At 36.9% G+C, this 20,520-nt stretch overlaps 1 protein-coding gene across 1 annotated transcript; it reads left to right on the forward strand.

Annotated features, from left to right (window-relative positions):
• The first annotated feature begins 5,554 nt into the window (after positions 1–5,554).
• On the forward strand, positions 5,555–17,003 carry AQP4 (aquaporin 4). The gene is made up of 5 exons (XM_058178113.1): positions 5,555–5,695; positions 10,654–11,068; positions 13,581–13,745; positions 15,532–15,612; positions 16,386–17,003. Exons 1-5 carry the CDS (start codon positions 5,664–5,666, stop codon positions 16,659–16,661), a joined length of 969 nt encoding a protein of 322 aa, XP_058034096.1. The 5' UTR covers positions 5,555–5,663; the 3' UTR covers positions 16,662–17,003.
• Positions 17,004–20,520: the final 3,517 nt, after the last annotated feature.

The raw sequence follows: 20,520 nt of genomic DNA on the forward strand, positions 1-20,520 counted from the left end.
TCACAACTGGAGGCTTATGGATAATTGCTTCAATGATGCGTGTAGCTGAAAAGAATTTAATTTTGAATTTAATGGTAATAGAAACTCAACACTGGCAGTGAAATAACAAATCTGAAGCTTCAGCTGGAGAGGAACTACACATAGTGAATGACTGGCATGTGAAATCCAATGTTTCTCTCAGTGTAGACTTTCTTCAGACAACTTTCTTGCATCCCCAGGGATTTTAGCAATCTCAATTGCTAACAATGTGACTGAGTGAAAGCATTATTATAAAATTGTACTATAGGTATTCTTTCTGTCATGCTTTCACTACAGTTCCCCCCCCATCAAAAAAAACCCAATAACAACAGCAACAACAACAACAGGAGTAATGTCTGGCTACAGAATGAGAATCTCATTTTTGAAGAAGAATATAGGACTGAAAAAAAATTGAGCCCTAACCTCACCCCTTTTGTCCAGAAGCAATGCTTCTTCCCTTATTCAAAAATTAGGTTTAAACATACCTAAATTTATCTAATGCATTTTTTAAAAAACAAATTGATTTTAGATTAGGGTTGCATCCCTGAGACAGATGTTGTTATTCCTCAGATACCAATTAGATTTTCGAATATCTTCCAAAGTCATAAAATAGTATTTGCTTTTCAAAACCTAGATATTAATAAATTGAATAATCTCTTTCAACACAGATCTCTTTTAATGTCAGATCATATTTTAAGTCCTAGGGATGTAGGATTTCTTAGAGAAGTTCCCTAAGACTTCCAAGGAAATGTGTGTCAACTGTGTAAAATGGAAATCAATATCTGGATTGCTTACTGCTCACTAGCACTGTCAGAAAAGATTTTTAAGCACAGGTATACTCATGCATGTTGAAGAGATCTTCAATGCCTGTTACTTAAAAACATTAATTTGGATTAATCAAATAAAAAAGAAGACCCAGGAGGAGCTCCTCCATAACAGACAAAGAAAAAAACAACAAATGCAATATTGTCATTCCATACATTGCAGCTCAGGAGGATTTTCAACCAACACAACATACATACATACTTTAAATCCAAAAATATACTAAGGCAGTAATTTGTCCACCCCAAGGATAAAACACCCAGACACAAACTGAGCAATGTGATATATGCAGAACAATGCAGTGAGACGTCTACAGATCTGCACATTGGAGAAACAACACAACCACTTCACAAATGCATGGCACAACATAGGAGAACAAACCCATCAGGACAAGATTCAGAGTCCATCTGCATTTGAAAGACAAAGGTCACTTTTTTGAAAACAGCAAAGTCCACCACATTCAGGGTAGAGAAGACAACTGATTTGAAAGAGGGGTCAAAGAGACTATCTATATTAAGATTGAATAGCCCCATCTCAACAGAAGGTGAGGGATTCAACACCACTTATCTCCTGTTTACAGCACAGTCCTTTCAGCAGTTCCAAGAAGGCTTCACAGCCATTTGAACTAGTCAGGTGACCCTAAAGGCACAGATAAACCTCCAAGTGTCCTCAAAGACTATCAGAATGAGTGTTAATGATAAGATGACTGCAAGGATTACAAATCATTCTATCATCCAAAATTCAGTCAGAACTGAAGAAGCACCTTGGATGAGAAGCAAGGAAAAACAAAGTCCAGCTGCCTTTTTTTAAAAAACACCTTTGGACAATCATGAATAACTGAGAAAATCCATAGACATCAGCTTGAAAGATCATTATATTAAAGAGTTTTCCACAAAATGTAATTGATATTATTCAGTCATTAATTGCATTATAGCCAAGTACCACTTTTGCTATAAACCTTCTAACTAGAAAAGTAATGCCATTGCTTCTTTGTTTTTCATGGCCTGAATAATAAACTGCAATCTTTGTCTATTTACTGGTGGCCTGTCAATTTGTAGTTATTTCATTTTTTTTCATTGGATTGAGCTTTTCTATGAACATAGATTATTTCTATGATCTATGTACTAGCTCCCATGTTCCCACAATCTTAGCTTCAGATTTTATTTATTTTATGTTATGTTATTATTTTCTTTTATTTATTTATTTATTTATTTATTTATTTATTTATTTATTCATTTATTTATTTATTTATTCATTTATTTATTTTGTCACAACAATATATGTAGGTATCATACAAAAAGATTATATAGTATATAAACACATATATGAGTAAATATAAGGAGGTATAAGCATATATATATATAGGAAGAAGAAAAGAAAAACAATAGGACAGGAACGGTAGGCACGTTTGTGCGCTTATGCATCCCCCTTATGGTCCTCTTAGGAATGGGGTGAGGTCAATAGCAGAGAGTTTTTGGTTAAAGCTTTTAGGATTATGGGAAGAGACCACAGAGTCAGGTAAAGTATTCCAAGCACTGATGATTCTGTTACAGAAGTCATATTTTCTGCAATCTAGATTAAAGCGGTTGACATTAAGTTTAAATCTATTAGTTGCTCTAGTATTATTGCAATTAAAGCTGAAGTAGTCTTTAACAGGAAGGACATTACAATATATAATTCTGTGAGTTAAACTTAGGTCTTGTCGAAGGCGACGGAGTTCCAAGTTTTCTAAGCCTAGGATTTCAAGTCTGGTGGGATAAGGTATTTTATTGTTTTCAGAGGAATGGAGAACTCTTCTTGTAAAATATTTTTGGACACGTTCAATTGTATTGATGTCAGAGATGTGGTGAGGGTTCCAAACAGGTGAGCTGTATTCTAGAATTGGTCTAGCAAATGTTTTATATGGTCTGGTTAGTAGTGTGGTGTTTTTGGAAAAGAAGCTACGCAAGATTATGCAAGATTAATCCAACTAAAGCCTTTGGGACATTTATTGGACTATAAACTATATGTTTATAGTCCAATAAACATATTTAGTACAGTGGTACCCTGTCACACATCATTAATTGGTTCAAGGATATGTGACTAAAAAGTATGAGAACCAAAAACAAACCACATGACCTAATATTTCTAGGTTCTTGTTGGAAGAGGAAGGAATTATGGCCAAGTACCATAGCCAGAGATATGAAGACTACTGAACTTGCACTTGTGCACCAATGCACAATTTCTGTTTTATTTACAGGTAGGTACCACTGTCATTTACCACTGTTATTCCTTGTAGCAAATTATTTAAGTAAAACATAAGGAAACAAGCTATTTTTTGTATGTTTCCATAAAAGCCAAAAGAAAGTCTAAAATGCTCAAATCGATTAATTTTTCTTTTCTACTTTCTCAGCAGATGACTATCTTCTCTGGCAACACGAGAATTCTTCTCTGCTGGAAAAGTATAGTCCTAGTAAACTCCTGGGACTGCAGCCTGTAGCAATGGAGGAAAACCTTGATTGATTTCCTGTGGGAATTCTTGATATGTTTCAAGGGATGAAGCATTTAAGACTTAATGAATTGGCCAACATTGGATCAAAATGTTCAAAGTCTGAAACTTGTACACTAACATTAATCCAATCTGGAAAGCCAACATTAAATAGAAAATCAGGATTACACTGGATATGTTTCAGAATGGGAAACGGAAGAGTATACATCTTTGTTCTCGGATATATTTGCAGATTGCATTTGTTTTTATTAAAAATAAGGATTTGTTTTTGTACTGTTGGCCAATTTAGGGCAATATTGTCTGCTTTGTTTTCCAATAAACCTTCAAAGAATCTTGAAAGTCTTATACACAGTATGTGTTCCAATTCTTAAGACAGGTTGTTCATGGAAACCTTACTATAAGCAGCATGGGATAAGCATCAGGTGATCAACAAAACCACAGGAAAACCTGTCTAATGGGTTTAATGTGCTTTCAAAGACGAGCCACACTTTAATTTTCAACTTGCATTTTGCAATTTTTAATGCTAAATTTGTACTAAATGTTGGATACAAAAGTTGCATATTTTCTGTTTATAGATGAGAGAAGAAACACCTATAGAGTAGAAACATCATGAGTAGGTTCACACACAATCTACATGATAGGGCTTAGAACAGCCTGTGGCCCCAATTTAGGGGCAAGTTTGTCCCAGTTCCCATACATCAAATCACATCAAATCACATCAACCTTTATTAGGGCCAAAGAACAATATAAGAAAAGTGGCACACAAAAAATATAAACAATACAAATATAAAACCACATAAAAAGCTAAAAAAATATAAACACAAAAATATTTAAACAATCTAAAAGGAGGGATAAAAGCAATAAAAGGACATAAAACATAGTAAACTGAATCTAATATAAATAATTAAAAACCCCATAATGCTCACTAAAACTGACTTCTGATACAGGTCATTTTCTGACCTATTTCAGGTGTTGCAACACAGAACCTGGCTACATTGTATATTGTAGCAGGGTTTGTATGAATGCATCAGTGAGGTGTAGAATTGTCCCGTAAGCCCTGGATAGATATGTACCGTTATAATGCTGAAATAAAGCTATTATGAATACCTCTAAGCATTGAAGAAGCCGATACACTATTGTTTATATACATCCATTGTCTCTGAATGGGGAATCTTCACGTATCAGCTATTAAGGAGAGCTGAGGGGGAGAAGCAAGACACCCGGCCAGAGTGAAAGCCCTTGGATACTTCAAGGTTTGTTAAGTCTGCCATAAGAGAGGCACAGTACCTGCTGGGTTCACATAGTGAAGAGTCCCATTCTATGTGTGGTGTGCAGCGATTAAAATAAGATGACGGGTCCATATTTTTCAATCAAAACAATAACATTAATCTATTAAATTGTAACTCTTATAGTCATTTCAGTATTTTGGGCTTTCTCTTCATACTTATAATCATGATTTGTCACTTGTTGCTTGTATGTATTTATGCACCAGAGACAAATTCCTTGTATGTCCAATCACACTTGGCCAGTAACAAATTCTATTCTATTCTATTCTATTCTATTCTATTCTATTCTATTCTATTCTATTCTATTCTTACTCTACTCTACTCTACTCTACTCTACATCTTTTATTGGGCCACTGTCTTAAATGAAAAGAAAATAATAGAGGAAAATGTATGTTGTCCTAGGATGCAAGCAGGAGAAAGTAAGGTGGAGATCAAAGGAATCTCCCGCTGCTGGGCTTCTCAGAGTCTTGAGAAAGGTCAACCCCAACTCATGGCTTGCGTGATCCCAGGCAACTGTGCTTACATCATGATTAAACAAAGCAGAGTTTAGGGCGAGGGAGGTCCAGATAAAGAGGCCAAGTACTTCGTTTGCGTGCAGCGAGCGTGCTACTTCTAGGTCAAGCCGTTCTGCTTTGCCAGGAGAGGTGGGGGGGCGAGCTCCCCAGCTCAGGCACAACAAGGTTCCCTTTTGACTGCACTCATGGCAAGGGCTGGCAAGTCCCGGGAAGCCTTTTCTGCCGGCTGTTCCAGCTCAGAGACTGAGATCGCGAGCCAACTGCCGGCGCGCTCCGTTCTTCTCCCTTCCTCGGCAGCAGGCGCTCGGGCTGTGGGAGGCGGCTCCACCCCTTTCGGGTTGATCAGGTATGGGAAAGTTATTCGGAGTTCAAATATAACCCAACGCCTGGCCAGCTGCTGGCCCACAGCCTCCAGTTGGAAAAGTCCACCGGGCCAGAGAGGAGCAGTAACCCGATTCCCTTAAGCACCCCGGGCTCCGCCACTCCCCCTCTCGCGGCTCGGTCTCTAGCCAGGCGCGCCACACGCGAGAAGGCATGAGCGACGAAGCGGCGCCCAGAGGTTGGGGGTGAGTCGAATGACCGGCCGGGGTGGGGGATAGTGGGGATCGGTTGGGGTTGGAAAGATGCGCCTGGGCTGCCTTCCTTCCCCCGATTGTCCCCTGACCCCTTTGTCCAATTCCCTCGGCCTCCCTCGGCCAAGAGATACCAACGGAAGAGACTCAACCTTTCTTCTAGCGACCTCTTGTAGCAAAGCTGAGGCGGGGGACTGGCCAGGTCTACCGAGAGATGGGAGAGGCCCCCACGCGAGTCCCTCCTCCTAAATTTGAGGAACCGTAGCGAGAAGTTCTGGAAGACGGAGTAAACGCGAGACGGGATAAGGATCTCTGCGAAGGGTCCTCAGAGGTAACCGGTCCAGACAATAAGACGGCAGAGGCGTTGCAGGACACCGTCTTGGCTTACCCTGAACCGATCGCCCTCGCCCTTTGGAGCCTTTCCATCTCCCCCTCCCGTTTTCCCTCCCAACCAGCCTCCCTCCCCAAAAAACCAGCGAGCCGCGTGCGGAACCCCTGTCCGTTGGATTGTGCCACTGTGCTTTTATTAACCTAGAATAGAATAGAATAGAATAGAATAGAATAGAATAGAATAGAATAGAATAGAATAGAATTCTTTATTGGCCAAGTGTGGTTGGACACAGAAGGAATTTGTCTTTGGTGCATAGAAAGACAAGATACATTCGTCAAGAATCATAAGATTGATGATTTGATGATATTCATAGGGTACAAATAAGCAATCAGGAAACAATCTCAATATAAATCATAAGGATACAAGCAACAAAGTTACAGTCATGCAGTCATAAGTGGGAGGAGATGGGTGATGGGAACGATGAGAAGACTAATAGTAATAGTAATGCAGCCTTAGTGAATAGTATAGAATGTTATAGAAGAGAATCCTATTGGAAATTGTTGGAAATGGCACACGACTTTCTGATTAACCCAAGTATCGTTGCACCTTGCGTTGTTGTTTAATCTAATGGTTCTTTACTTCTTTTTTAAAAAAAAGTTTTTTTAAGAAAGACATTTGCGTGCGTTTTTCGTACCGTTGGCATCGTGTGTGTGTGAGGAGCTGGGGGAGGGAGAAAGAGCGCTTGTGGAAGCTCGGTGAGCATATTAACGGTATGAAACGTTAAACCTGGGAGATTTGTAATGGCTAAATGTCAAGGGCAGTTCCCGTCCTTTTCGCCTATGTATTTGGAAAGGATCCTAGAAAAAACTCCTTTGCCAGCAGTTTGCGCTGCCTCGTAAACAGATCGCAGCGCCTCTGGACGCGGACCCGGTTAGAAGCTGCATCCGCGGCGCGCTACAAATCTTCCACAGCTCCGCTCCCCGGGGATGCCCCGCGCGCTCCCTGGCCTTCCAGCCCTTTTCTTTCTAGCCTTCTAAACTGGCGCTGCCTTCCCCTTCCGTATCTGTTGACCTGCCGACACCCGGAGCCATTCGCGCAGGGATAAAAGGCTTTCATTTCCGTGCCTGCAAAGACAGTCTGGGGGTGTCTTCCCTTCCCCTCCCACACCCCACCCCCATGCTCCCGACTGAAAGGCTCCGGCTGGAAAGTAGGTCGCTCAAAACTTCTCAGACGAAAGGCGGCTCGGGTGCTTCTGTTTGGAGGAAAATGGAGTCTAGGAATTGCACCCGGTGAGGGATGGAAATGTCTCTTGGTGCAAAGTTCCTGTTAGGTAAAGAAGTCGCTTTCCCTTCCCTTTCAAAGCCCGCCTGATGCAGAGAGCAGATCAAGCGAGGAGCAAGTGGACTTTGGGTCTCCTGAAAGCTTTCCTGAAGCAGCTAAAGAAAATGCCCTTTGTGCTGGACTTCACTCTTCCCCAGTTGAGAGTGAGACCATCCATCTAGACCAGGGGTATCCAACCTTGGGAACTTGAAGCCTGGAGGACTTCAACTCCCAGAATTCCCCAGCCAGCTTTACTTTGATGTCTGAATTTTGAATTCTGGGAGTTGAAGTCCTCCAGGCTTCAAGTTCCCAAGGTTGGAGACCCCTGGTAGATATCTACCCCATCCAGGCTAGGAGGTCAAGGAAGTTGAAGTCTAACTGATCTGAAGAACACAGTTGGAGGAAGGCAGGCCTAAAATCTGGATGGTACTTCACTTTGGGCTGAGAGTCAAACCGTGAGATATTGGCATCAAGAAATAGATAAGGTAATGAGTGGTTTTGCACCTAAAGCCATCCTTTTGAGGCATGTTGCTCTTCTGAGGTGGCTTTAAGAACTCTAAACCACACACAAAAATAATGTCAACAAAAAAAAAACCTTGGAGTTGACATTTTCCAGCCAAGTGCAGCACAGGTTTTTTTGTAAACTGTGTTTGCAGAGTATTTTGGTTGTTTTTTCAAGGAAGAAACCAGCAGCAATGGGCTTATATTTATCCCTTTGAAGAGGGAATTTGAAAAGGGGCACTTTGCACTCAGGCCAGAAACAAATAGCCTGTTTAAGTATTCATGGTACTGGACATATGTAATGTAATCTGAGGACCTACATCCCATAAATCTTCAGGCTGCCTTAGTTCATTCACGTTGCAGTTTGTGAAATACCTTTACATTGCCAACAGCCCAGCACAAAGCATCATGCTTTCCCTAACATTATTTAAAACTCTTAATCAAAGTCACTTTGTTTGCTCTTTTCACCTTTGAATGATTCTTTAAATCTGCCATTTCTGGTAAGCCCTGACATAAAATCAACCAACATAATAAATAAAGAGGTGAGGAATAGCAGCCAAATCAAAATAATGCTTAGTAATTGCCACAAATTATCGTTATATAATGATGCCATAATAGCAATTTGGATGTGCTGGTTTGCTGGATATTGAATATATCTGTACAAACTTTGGATAATTGGGACCATAGCTTTGGATACTGATAATAAGAGACAGACAAAAAGAAAGCCTCTTTTGCTATCTTTAAATTTTAGCTCTCTTTAATATAGATTACATGATAATCAGTGAAATCAGTTGTTGGTTGTAGTTTATTCTGATCAAGTTTCATCATTTCACAAATTTCTCACTTATTCCAAGCATGTTTCTGCAAAAGTATTTTTGGAATTCACCAATCTCCAGTATGATTTGGGAATACCAATTCTTCACCATTACAAAAGATGACAACTTTGAGCAAATAAATACAAAATTTCCCTTTACTTCATTTCCGGTCCAGATAAATTATCACTTGCTAATTTCATTGTCTTTCAGGATGATTTTAATGTTTCCGGAATGCTGCACAAAGAGAAATTTGGAAACCTTGTGTGGTGTTTCTGACTACCACCCTTTCACTTTATGTCACTTGTTTTATGCTCTTGTTTAAATAGAAGCATGTCTAGTTTTTCTATTATATAGTCCTAAACAAAACCATTTCATTTTAAAACTCAAAGTATAGTTATTGGAAGCTCTTAAAGTATATCACGTACCCTGCAAATGTTTGAATACTTCATTGATTTGTAGTATACTAATATTTAAAATTAAATATATATCAGCTCCTGCTCACCTAGCTGCTCAAAATCATGCAAATGTAAGTAGATAAATAGGCATCATTTTGATGGGAAAGTAACCGCATTCCATGTGCCTCAGCATATAGTCACACTGGTCATTGAAATGTCTTTGGACAATACTGAATCCCTTAGCTAAGAAACAGAGATGAGCACTACCACCTAGATTTGAACATAACTGAACAGGAGAAAACTTTACCTTTATATCAGCAAAGTCTTGATTCTATTCCATAAAAGCATTATGTAGAATAACCTTCCCCAATTTGTACTTTCTAGATATACTGTCCTTGCTAACCCAGTGGCTACATGATTGTGGAATGATGGATACACATTCAGTGCATAACCTGAAGTTATAGAAGTTTGTAATAAAAGTAATGGTGTTTAGCTTTAGTTCTGAGGAAATGTGACCACAGATAGAAGGCAACAGATGGTAAAAATAAAATCCAAAGGATATAATTGACATGTAGCTTCTTTAAATTGTTAGCCTAGCTGGTAGGCTAGGTAGGACTCAGTCTCTGGTAGGACTGAGAAGCAAAATAGGATTCAGACAGAAGCAGTGGATGAGACAATGCTGGTAGTAGTAAGCAGTGGGTGGAAGAAGAGATATTATGGAAAACTAAGTCAACATCAAAGCAGAAATGTAGGACCCATAGAACAGAAGTCCTGTCACAAAAGAACAAAAGCCAGAAGGCATGCATTGTCCAGATGTCTTAATGAGCAGGCATCCATACAGAATAATGCTCACCTTACTCAGATACTTGCATTTAACCATGGAATAAACCATGGCAATATCTTTTTTTTCCTGCTGTATCCTCAGGATGTTGCCTTCATCTCATCTCATCTCATGAATGGGACAAACTGAAATATTTTATCACTGTTAAAACGTCATTTCTTCCCATTGTTCTAACATCATCCAAAGGCAGACTCAAAATATAAAAAAAATCTAATAGTCTGTGATACCCATTATATTGGGGAGAAATCCGGTGGTTGTCAGTTATTGGGAACAGAGGCAGTGGACACTGCACATTTCATGCTGGCTTCATTTTCTGCTGACTCGAGGAGATCACACTTTAAGCAACAGGGAAGACTTGAAGTATCCAGGCTGAACTTGCAGCACCTTGGATAGCTCTAAAGAGACAATTTACTGGAGCTCTTGAGACCTAGGATAGCATTGAGTCTCAATCTTATTTTTTCATGGCAAGTATCCCTAGTTTTCAGATCATTCTTCCCCCAAAGGTGGAGAGTATCAATAAAAGCATGACAATGTAGAATAGAGATGACCAGATGGGATCTCTCCCCTCCCCCACCCCAATTCTTCATTCCATACAGATGTGTGATTGTTATTGGGTAATTACAGGTCTGTGATAGATTCTTACAAGCTGTTCCTGTTATTAGTTCTTTGCAAATGATAGCATGTTCATTTTTAAAGCATTTCTTAAATGACAGGTTCACATCCTTATGCTGCTTTGTTTTCCTTTTCAGTAAGTGTGGCCGATGGTGTAATTGTGAGGCCGTCATGGCAGCATTTAAAGGCATCTGGACCAAGTCCTTCTGGAAGTCTGTGTCAGCAGAATTCTTGGCCATGCTCATTTTTGTCTTCCTCAGCCTTGGCTCTACAATCAACTGGGGTGGGATTGAAAAACCCCTGCCTGTGGACATGGTCCTTATTTCTCTGTGTTTTGGACTCAGCATTGCGACAATGGTGCAGTGCATTGGACATATCAGTGGTGGCCATATTAACCCTGCAGTGACCATTGCAATGGTTTGCACTCGGAAGATCAGCCTTGCCAAGTCAGTCTTCTATATTGTAGCCCAATGCCTGGGTGCCATTGCAGGAGCAGGCATACTCTATCTGGTCACTCCATCAAGTGTAATTGGGGGATTGGGAGTTACCCAGGTAGGTTGAAAGAATGGAGAATTACCCTTTCTAATAAGGCAGAATCCAAGCTTTGCAAACAGATTTCAGCATTTGCTGAATGGGAAAAAGCTATTTCTTCTTGAAAATGGCTAAAGAGCCTCCCCCTACTTGAGAGAGTGTGATCCAAAGTCAGGCAATCGATTTGCATAGCTTTAGGTGGACTTGAAATTAGGCTCTCCTCCCCAGGCTTAATCCAATATCTTCACCAGACATTTTCTTCTCATATCAAAGACACTGTGCAGTAGCAATAGCAATAGCACTTAGACTTATACACTGCTTCACAGTGCATTTAGCATTCTCTAAGCAGTTTACAACAGGGGTCTCCAACCTTGGTCCCTTTAAGACTTGTGGACTTTAACTCCCAGAGTTAAAGTCCACCAACAAAGCTGGCTGAGGAACTCTGGGAGTTAAAGTCCACAAGTCTTAAAGGGACCAAGGTTGGAGATCCCTGGTTTACAGTGTAGCATATTGCCCCCAACAATCTGGCTCCTCATTTTACTGACCTTGGAAGGATGGAAGATTGAGTCAGCCTTGAGACGGTGGGATTTGAACTGCCGAACTGCTGGCAATCGGCAGTCAGCAGAAGTAGCCTGCAGTACTGCACTCTAACCACTGTGCCACCACAGCACTTTGATTGTGGGCAATGGTTGTGGGATCAAACCACACCCACAGATATTAGATTGGGGATCCCAAAAAATGGTTTTAATTGATCTCTGTATTGGGGGACAATGCCCGGTTAATAAATTCAAAATAAAAAATGACACACATACCCCAGTCCTTTTATACGTTTATAAAGCAAATGATTTTACAATGTGGACTCACATAAAAATATTACATTTATACTGGCTTCCACATTAATATACAAACGTTCTAAGTCTCATTCATATTTTAGTATGGATTTTTGGACAAGATCTGGATAACTTAAATTCATTCAGCATCTTTTTATTATTATAGATGATGATGATGTGGATGCCAAGGGCTAAAATGAATATAAGGTGTTTAGAATTATATAAACCTAATGAAAGTATTTTGAAAAACTGCTTTAAAATTTGAATAGTGGTTCATGTGATTATTTTTTAATTCAAAAGTGACCTTTTGATAAAACTCCAGGCCCACTTGGAATGTATTTCTTTGAACGGATTTAGAATGCCTTAAAGAAAAATGTTAATAAGAAACTTTGATAGGCAGGGTGCCCTGTGCCCCATAAATCCATTCTTTACTGTAAACTAACTGCTAAATATTTCACAACAGTTATATGCATGTATCAGGTCCTACTAAACTGTGGGGGGCATATACAGTTTAAGTTAAAGCAAGGAACTTTTTATTCTAATACGTTTGATATAGCTTATTTGCAGGGTTTTTTTTTAATTCTGTATTTAGGAATTGTTCCTTAGTAGATATTTCTAACTAAAAGAAGAATTGATATAAGGTATAACATCCAGGCATCAAATATTTTAAGAGAAAAGTACAAATATATTGAAACAAAAGAAGTGTATATTTTAGATAACGTTTTTTAAAATAGACTTTGCTTTTGGTTCTAGCTTTGTTCTCTTCTATCAATTAACCTCACTGCAGGATATAAAACTGCACTTACATCCTGTCAATTTTTACTTGAAACTGAAATTAATTGAGTAAGAGCTAATTAATAGATTCATAACAGAAAACTAAATTATGGGTCTGCTGAAGAAAAAAAATAGAAAAATAGCTATATTCTTAAGAATCTTGTGTGACATTCCCATCAAAACCCAAGAGTTTGGTAGGGGACTATTTTGTACACATACACATATAAATAAGGGCCATAGCTGTTGTTAGGTTGTATGTAAGGTTGTTGGTGGGTATACGCATCACACAAACCTATGTTCATCATGGTTTGGGAGAATACATCCCAAACCATTTACTGTTATATAACGCAATGTGTCTACGGAGATTCTCAGTCATTCAGGTCATGGTTGTTCCAAAGATGCTTTTTCAAGAGGCACCTGGACTTTCTGGTTTTCTTTGAAGACATTTTGCTTCTCATCTAAGAAGCTTCTTCAGTTCAGATGTGAAGAAGCTCCTTGGATGAGAAACAAAACATCTTCAAAAAAAAAACCAAGAAAGTCCAGTTGCCTCTTGAAAAAGCACCTTTGGGACACAACATATAAGCCATATTAGCTAGCTCTACACTACAATCAGGCAAGCAAACCATCTCATGTTTAGAGCAGGGCTCTTTCATGTGAGAACACAAAATATACATCTCTGTATCCCAACAATTCAATGGCTAATGAGCTGTTAACAGGAGCCTTTCAGAGCCACCTGTCAAGGAAGCCCAGATTACCCAAGAGGCTGTTACTTAAAAGGTTTTTAACAGTGTATTATTTCCTTGCCTTATTCTATTTTCTTTCTTTCCAAAACACTTATTTACTTTGAAACTCTTTTAATTAGCGGGTTGGTAATTACAATTTCACACTTTATTTATGCTGCCTGACTCTCTGTGTGTTTCCTCTTCTAGATACATGCAGAACTTTCCAGTGGACATGGACTCTTGGTGGAGCTGATAATTACCTTCCAGCTGGTTTTTACTATTTTTGCCAGCTGTGATTCGAAGCGAAATGATGTCACTGGTTCTGTGGCATTGGCAATTGGACTGTCGGTTGCAATAGGACATCTATTTGCTGTAAGTTGCTTTTTTCATTAGCTTTTTTAGCTAGGTACTTATAAATTATATAGAGTAGCAATGTTTTAAGTAGCCTACTAGCTTATTATTCTGAAACCCATGCATGGTCAGAGGCTGTAACTTTCAGTTAATTATATTTAAAATATTTATAAGTGAAGCAAGTATATTTGGAATCATTTGAGTCAAGTCTATATTAAAATTAATAATATTCTTATATGTTTCTCTTATTCTTTGGATATGTATAAATATACACAAACTTTATAATTATATAATTAATTGTATTTTATATTAATTTTTTTAGCTTTAGTATATGAGTTGAAATAATGCTGTTCACTTCATCGTTTAACAAACAATGTTAATAATAAATAACAATTTATTATTTTTAATAACTATTACTACTACTATTTATTTATTTATTTAACCTGTATGACACCAAATTCCTAATGATTCTGGGCAGCTCTCTGTAATTACAATGGTATCAATCAAAGAGCAATGATGACAAGTGCAACAGACCAGTGGGAATGTGGCGACGTCTTCAATACTTTTTCTGAATAACAACAGAATGGAGGCAATCCAGATCTTGGGGAAAACCTCATTCCAGAGAGTAGGCATTGCAGATAGAAGGCATTTTACTTCTGGGAACCCAACGGATGACATTGTTTAATTGAAGGACCCTAGAGCACCCTAATCCTCCCAGATTGAAGGGATTGGGCAGATACTATGCGGAACAGGCAGTCCCTCAAGTAACTAGTATCCCTATGCCGTATAAGGATATACTTGTATATGTGCGTGTGGATGTCTACGTGCATGCATACACATGCATATTTTGAAATTTATTTATATTATTTATTTATTTATTTATTTGTAGTATTTGCATCTGATGAACTGTGGGCCAGGTGCTATTCTATCAGACTGTTTAATGCATAGAACAATAACATGCTCATTTTTAACAGTGCAATGTATGAATCTACCTGTTATCATTTAATGTCCCAATGGCCATATTTTTTATTGTTTTTTTATTGTTTGGAAAATATTGTGAGTGTTTTAACTGTAGTATATTTTTTGAATTGTACACTGCCCAGAGTCATTAACTGAAATGGACAGCTATAGAAACTGAATGAATCAATGGGAAGGAAGGAAGGAAGGAAGGAAGGAAGGAAGGAAGGAAGGAAGGAAGGAAGGAAGGAAGGAAGGAAGGAAGGAAGGAAGGAAAACAGATGTCCCTTTCCACAGCTAGAAAGAAAGCACAGTTCTTGGAAATGATTTGTCTCTTTCTAAGCCCCTACAAAAATGTATATTGTTTCAAAGGTACTCTTATCATCAAAACCCATGCTTATAAAATGAAGAAAGAATTAGAAAATATGTTGCCAGTCAAATGGGACATATGTTGCCAGTCAAATGTCAAGTGTATTATGTAAAAAAACCTCTCTCTCATGGTAGGAAGAAAGTGAAACCTTCCAAAAGAAAGAGCCCAGCAATGCCATCAACAGATCAGCGAGTTTCTTTTCCAAGCATGTGAAAACCACACCTGGTAACCTTTTTCATCCACAAATATGCCCCTAAGGAAGGAGATGTATAAGAGTCCTAGAACAGAATACAATAAATAGAATTCTTTATTGGCCAAGTGTGATTGGACACACAAGGATTGTCCAAGCATTGGCATCCCTCATTTCAGTGCCACTGGAAAAAGATGATTCCATAAGAATTTTAACACCATGTTTGCTTATAATAATAATACTCTTCCTTTCCAAATATTTATATATTTGTATGTGTATACCTACTGCAGATCAGTTACACAGGGGCCAGCATGAACCCTGCTCGGTCATTTGGACCTGCAGTTATCATGGGTAACTGGAAAGATCACTGGGTAAGTTATTATACTTTAGTATTCCTTCTTTTTTCAGAGCACTTAATATCTGTAACTGTTATTTTGTTTGATTATTTTATAAAAAGGTAATAAACTATAAAGTGGTGTTTGTGTAAAAAAGCACAACCAGTTTTTTTCTTTTTGTTTCATAGATACCTTTCACTTTTTTAAGATTGATAAATCGAGATTATTTGGGGAGTACTGTGCTTATGGGGAAGGAGTCAAAAAGTCAAGACTGAAGCTTCACTGCTTGTTTACATTTACCATGCCTATTAAAAAGACATATTAAAAAGAAGGGTTAGATTCCATAGTTGCAGTTTTCAACTTGACTTTTTTTTGGGGGGGAACCCACAGGTCTCTTTCCTATATTTGTAGTTTCCCATTATGAAACATAGACTTCATAATTAAGAAAACAGATTATGATCCAATCAAAATTCTGAACACCAGTCATTCTTCATCCAATACATTTAACATTTTAATCAAGGAAAGGATGACATATAATTGTGGAAAAACATGGCAAGAACATCTTAAAAATGGTTAGTATGCCTGGGTTTGAGTATTTGTGCCAAAAGTATAGAAACGGTATCTACTGCTAAACCATAAAAGTTGCTGGCTTTTATATTTCCTTTTAGAGGTATGGGAGATGATAAGCCATTTGCCAAAAGAACTATTGCAAGCCATTTGCCAAAGGAACTTTACTATTTACCCTTTCATTTATTAGTCAGCTCTTAATCCCCCTGTATCAAATTTCTTCTCCTTATGATTCTGTACAGGTATATTGGCTGGGACCAATTATAGGAGCTGTCCTGGCGGGTGCTCTTTATCATTATGTCTATTGCCCTGATGACCTTATGCACACATTCAAGGAAACCTTTACTAAGACAACCCAACAATCCAAAGGAAAATACATTGAAGTAGAAGATCCCAAGAGCCAAAGGGAAACAGATGATCTACTCCAGAAACCTGGAATGGTCCACTTCATTGATCTTGAAAGGGGTGATGATAAAAAAGGAAGAGATCCTACCAATGAGGTGCTATCATCTGTATGACTAGCAAGAAGCACTGAAAGCAGAAACCAGCCTGCCAGTATATCTACAGATAGTTTTCCACCTATAAAAGAGACAGATCTGTTGTGAGTTTGTCACTCGAGATAACTTCAAATGTTGGGCAATATCATCAATGAATTAGCTATTTAACCAGATCATATGTGAGATGATAGCATATCATATTATATATATATATAAATAACTAACAAGAACTAATGTTTAGAATAAAGAAAGAAGACAAAAGAAATAAAAAAGACATTTTATGAAATTCACTCCAAAATTCATATCTTCCAAATTTTTTAAAAAATAGTTCAATTCTAATTTCTCCTTGTCCTTTATACAAAATAGAATAATACCGATGTATTGTGTGTGTGTGTGTGTGTGTGTGTTGCCATATTATCCATTAATACAGTGTCTCCCTTTTGAAATTTCCATATTGTTTTCTTTTTCATTTCTTGATTTATATGCTAAATGTTTCCCTTTCTTTGCAAATTCATTTTTTTGCTTTGCATAATTTATTTTATATCCATTTCTTTTATTGTTAACACCAACAGCTATTGTTGTAAAAATTTTAATTCGATGAAAAATATTTAACTTCCTTGAAAATTTAATTGTTCTTCTTGTTTTATCTCAAGATAGCCTATATTTTCTTTTTGAGTATTATATTGTATGCTATCCTCTCATAAAAAATTTATTTGCATCCCACACCATTCTTAAATCCATGTCCACAGTTAAATTATGTTCAAAAAATCTGTTAAATTCTTTTTATAATCCATTATTCTTTTTATAATAGTATTTCATTTAATCTCCATCTAAAAGTAGTAGCTTTCTGTTTACAAACCTAACTCAAGAAATTATGATCAGACCAGGTTTTGGCAAGATTTAGAAATCTTAGTAGCTAGATTCTTTGAAATCCAAAATTTATCTATTACTGAAAAAATATGTCTTTCTGAAGAATAAGCATATTCTTTAGAATTACATTTTTTTTTCTGTCTCAATGCCTACACTAGCCCTAAACTGTTTATCAAATCAAAATGGCATTTGGTAATTTATCTTGAGTGCTTTAAATATTTTTCTCAGATGTTCTATCTAACTGAGGAAAAAAATCATCTCATTCCAATCCCCATCAAACATCAATTTTCATAAGAAAAACTTAATAATTTCTCCATTAGTTGTTTGTCACACATTGCTTTATCTTCATTTGTTTAATCAGACCATACTTCCATGCTGTGAAATGAAAGCAATGTTCTAAATTGAGGGAACATCATAGATTATATTCAATTCATAAATATTCTTGTTGATGTACTGAAGGAGAATCTGAATTAATTTTGAAAGATACATTGATTTTAATTCAATCAGTCATGAGATGGAAAGAGAAAATTTATCTTAATTTGCCCATAGAAACAAGAAACTATTAGATTGTTCTTCTGACACTTAATTGGCTGCTGTCAATTTTGATTAATAGTTTCACTGTAAAGTCTATGACAAATTCATTGGGACATGAAAAAACCCTATCAGAGCATTTGTCTATCCCTTTCCAATCTATAAAGCATTAATTATTTCTTGTCTTTTCTCCATCAAAAGTTTTCCTCATTAATAATCTTGCAACCGAAATTATTTTACATCCTAAATAATGCTAAAAATATACACCAATTCATTGTCCTTCCCATGCAAAAGATCTCACAAAGTATAGCTGCTCGTCATATAACTGATAAAATGTATAGGGATCAGAAAAAGGTGGAAGTTGATCTGTCTTCAGTGCACTTATTCAAACAAATGAAGCATTACTGTGCCAATTTTATATACATGAAATGTTTAATCTCATCCATTTTGCATACACTGTGATTTTTTTAAAAAAAGTAATTATAATAAAGAGGTTTATTTATTAATTGTTTAAAATACTACTGGAATATTTTTGGGTAACTTATGTTTTGCATTCAAATATTCTGTGACTAACAAAGAGCTACTTCTAATTGCCTGTTTGAAAGCATACATGGGAAGGAAAAATTATTCAGAAGAACATACAGAATGTTACTTTGGACAGTCACTGCTGTTTATGGCTTAAGCTGCTCACCCCCAACATGTACATATTGGAAAGACACCATTAGCAAAGGCCCCTGTCAGGGGTGTCAAACTCATGACACGCGGGCCAGATGCATCATACACTGGCCACCTCCAGCTTAGTGAAAGGGGGAAAAGTCACAATACATCATGTGACGATAATATCATGATGCAAGTTTGACACCCCTGCGCCATGTGGATTTTACAGGAGTGAAATCAATGCAATTAAGTGGTGTCTGCAATCTCTCCATATATCAATTTAGAGAAAGCCAAAAAAATCAAGATTGTGTCCCTTCCTCTGGAGTTGCATGCATGATTCATACAAAAATGGTGGGGCTTGAATTATAGGTCATAAATAGTATCCTGACTTTTCTAATATTGGCAACATACCCTGCATCAATCAACTGGAATGGCGTTTGTCAGCCTTGGGAACTTTAAAACATATGGATTTCATCTGTCAGATCTTAAGGTTGCTATGGTCAACAAACACTGAACTAGAGCATGGAATGGCATGTGATAGTATGTGGTGAATTGTATGTGGTGAATTGTATGCATGCGTTTATATGCTAAAAGTGCTTTTGGTTGAAAAGTAGTAATATTTACATTTGCTAACTATAGCCAATATTATAATTTTAGTAGAGATGTGGTTCTTTTGTTCAGAACTCATCAGTTTCCGTTAATGGCTGATTAGTGAAAAGGGATAAATATAAGTCCCACTCTGTCAACACTCATTCTTACAAGAAATGATTAGAACTACCTTACTAAAAATGTATATTTATATGCTGGAAAAAGTATGCAATGCCCAGTATAAGCTTTTTTTCCCTTCCTATGGAAATTATTTCTTAACACATCTATCAGATTTGAAATACTTAATTGAGTCAATTAAAAGTGAGATATTCAGGACTTCTGAAAAAAGAACAATACAAATTGTAGTACACTGATTTTTCAATGCATTTTGTGTCTTGAAAATATTTCTTACAAATAAAAATCCAAATATATGTATAAGTAAATAAACACATAATTTAGCCCTCTAAATGAGCAAATATAAATTGTCTAATTTGTTACCAATTAATCTTCATCCCAAAACCAAATTTCCTGCGTTTTTACAGAGTTTAACATATAATTTTCATTAATTGTCACTGATGGGGCAGTTTTGCTAACAAATATATGGATAGATCTTTTTCTTCTGATGAGGAAAAGTATGATATCAATTGAGCTACATTAAAGTTATTGATCCAAGATCATGTATTGTTGCATAGCAAAATTCAAAATAAGTAATATATGTGAAATAATCTTGATCAAACCTTTGAAAAGCTTGTAATAATTCAAACAAAACATTGTTTAATGTTCAAGCAAAACATTGTTTAAAACATAACAGATACCAAGTCTCAATGTCTTTCAAACCCATAAAAATCCGAAAAATCATACAGCCTTTTATTGATATGAAAAAGATGAATTTATTGAGCCTAAAAAATTACAATGTGATACAGTTGCATGTTATACTTTTGAATTGTTTTGCATACGTAATAATTATATTATTAAACATTAAAAGTTCCCTTTTCATACACAACTATATATTTGACTTGAGATTTTTTTCTTTAAATGTGTAATGTGTAATGTTTTATCACAGCATATTTATACTGTACATTTTGTTCTCATAAACTATGATAGAATCAAATCAAATGGAATTCAGCTTATTTGGTATACCAAAGCTGACGAGCAGGGAAGCTTGGAAAATTGTCTGAAAGGAATGTTTGCATCCTTCTTGCTTTCTAATTTATCTGGCTTTTGTCTGTTATTT

The sequence above is a fragment of the Ahaetulla prasina genome, chromosome 3, assembly GCF_028640845.1.
Source record: "Ahaetulla prasina isolate Xishuangbanna chromosome 3, ASM2864084v1, whole genome shotgun sequence".
NCBI classification, from domain to species: domain Eukaryota; kingdom Metazoa; phylum Chordata; class Lepidosauria; order Squamata; family Colubridae; genus Ahaetulla; species Ahaetulla prasina.

Coding starts and splice junctions, on each gene's coding strand:
- AQP4 (XM_058178113.1), top strand. CDS start 5,664: ATGAGCGACGAAGCGGCGCCCAGAGGTTGGGG. Junction 5,696..10,653: donor GCGGCGCCCAGAGGTTGGGG/GTGAGTCGAATG, acceptor TTTCCTTTTCAG/TAAGTGTGGCCGATGGTGTA. Junction 13,746..15,531: donor CAATAGGACATCTATTTGCT/GTAAGTTGCTTT, acceptor TACCTACTGCAG/ATCAGTTACACAGGGGCCAG.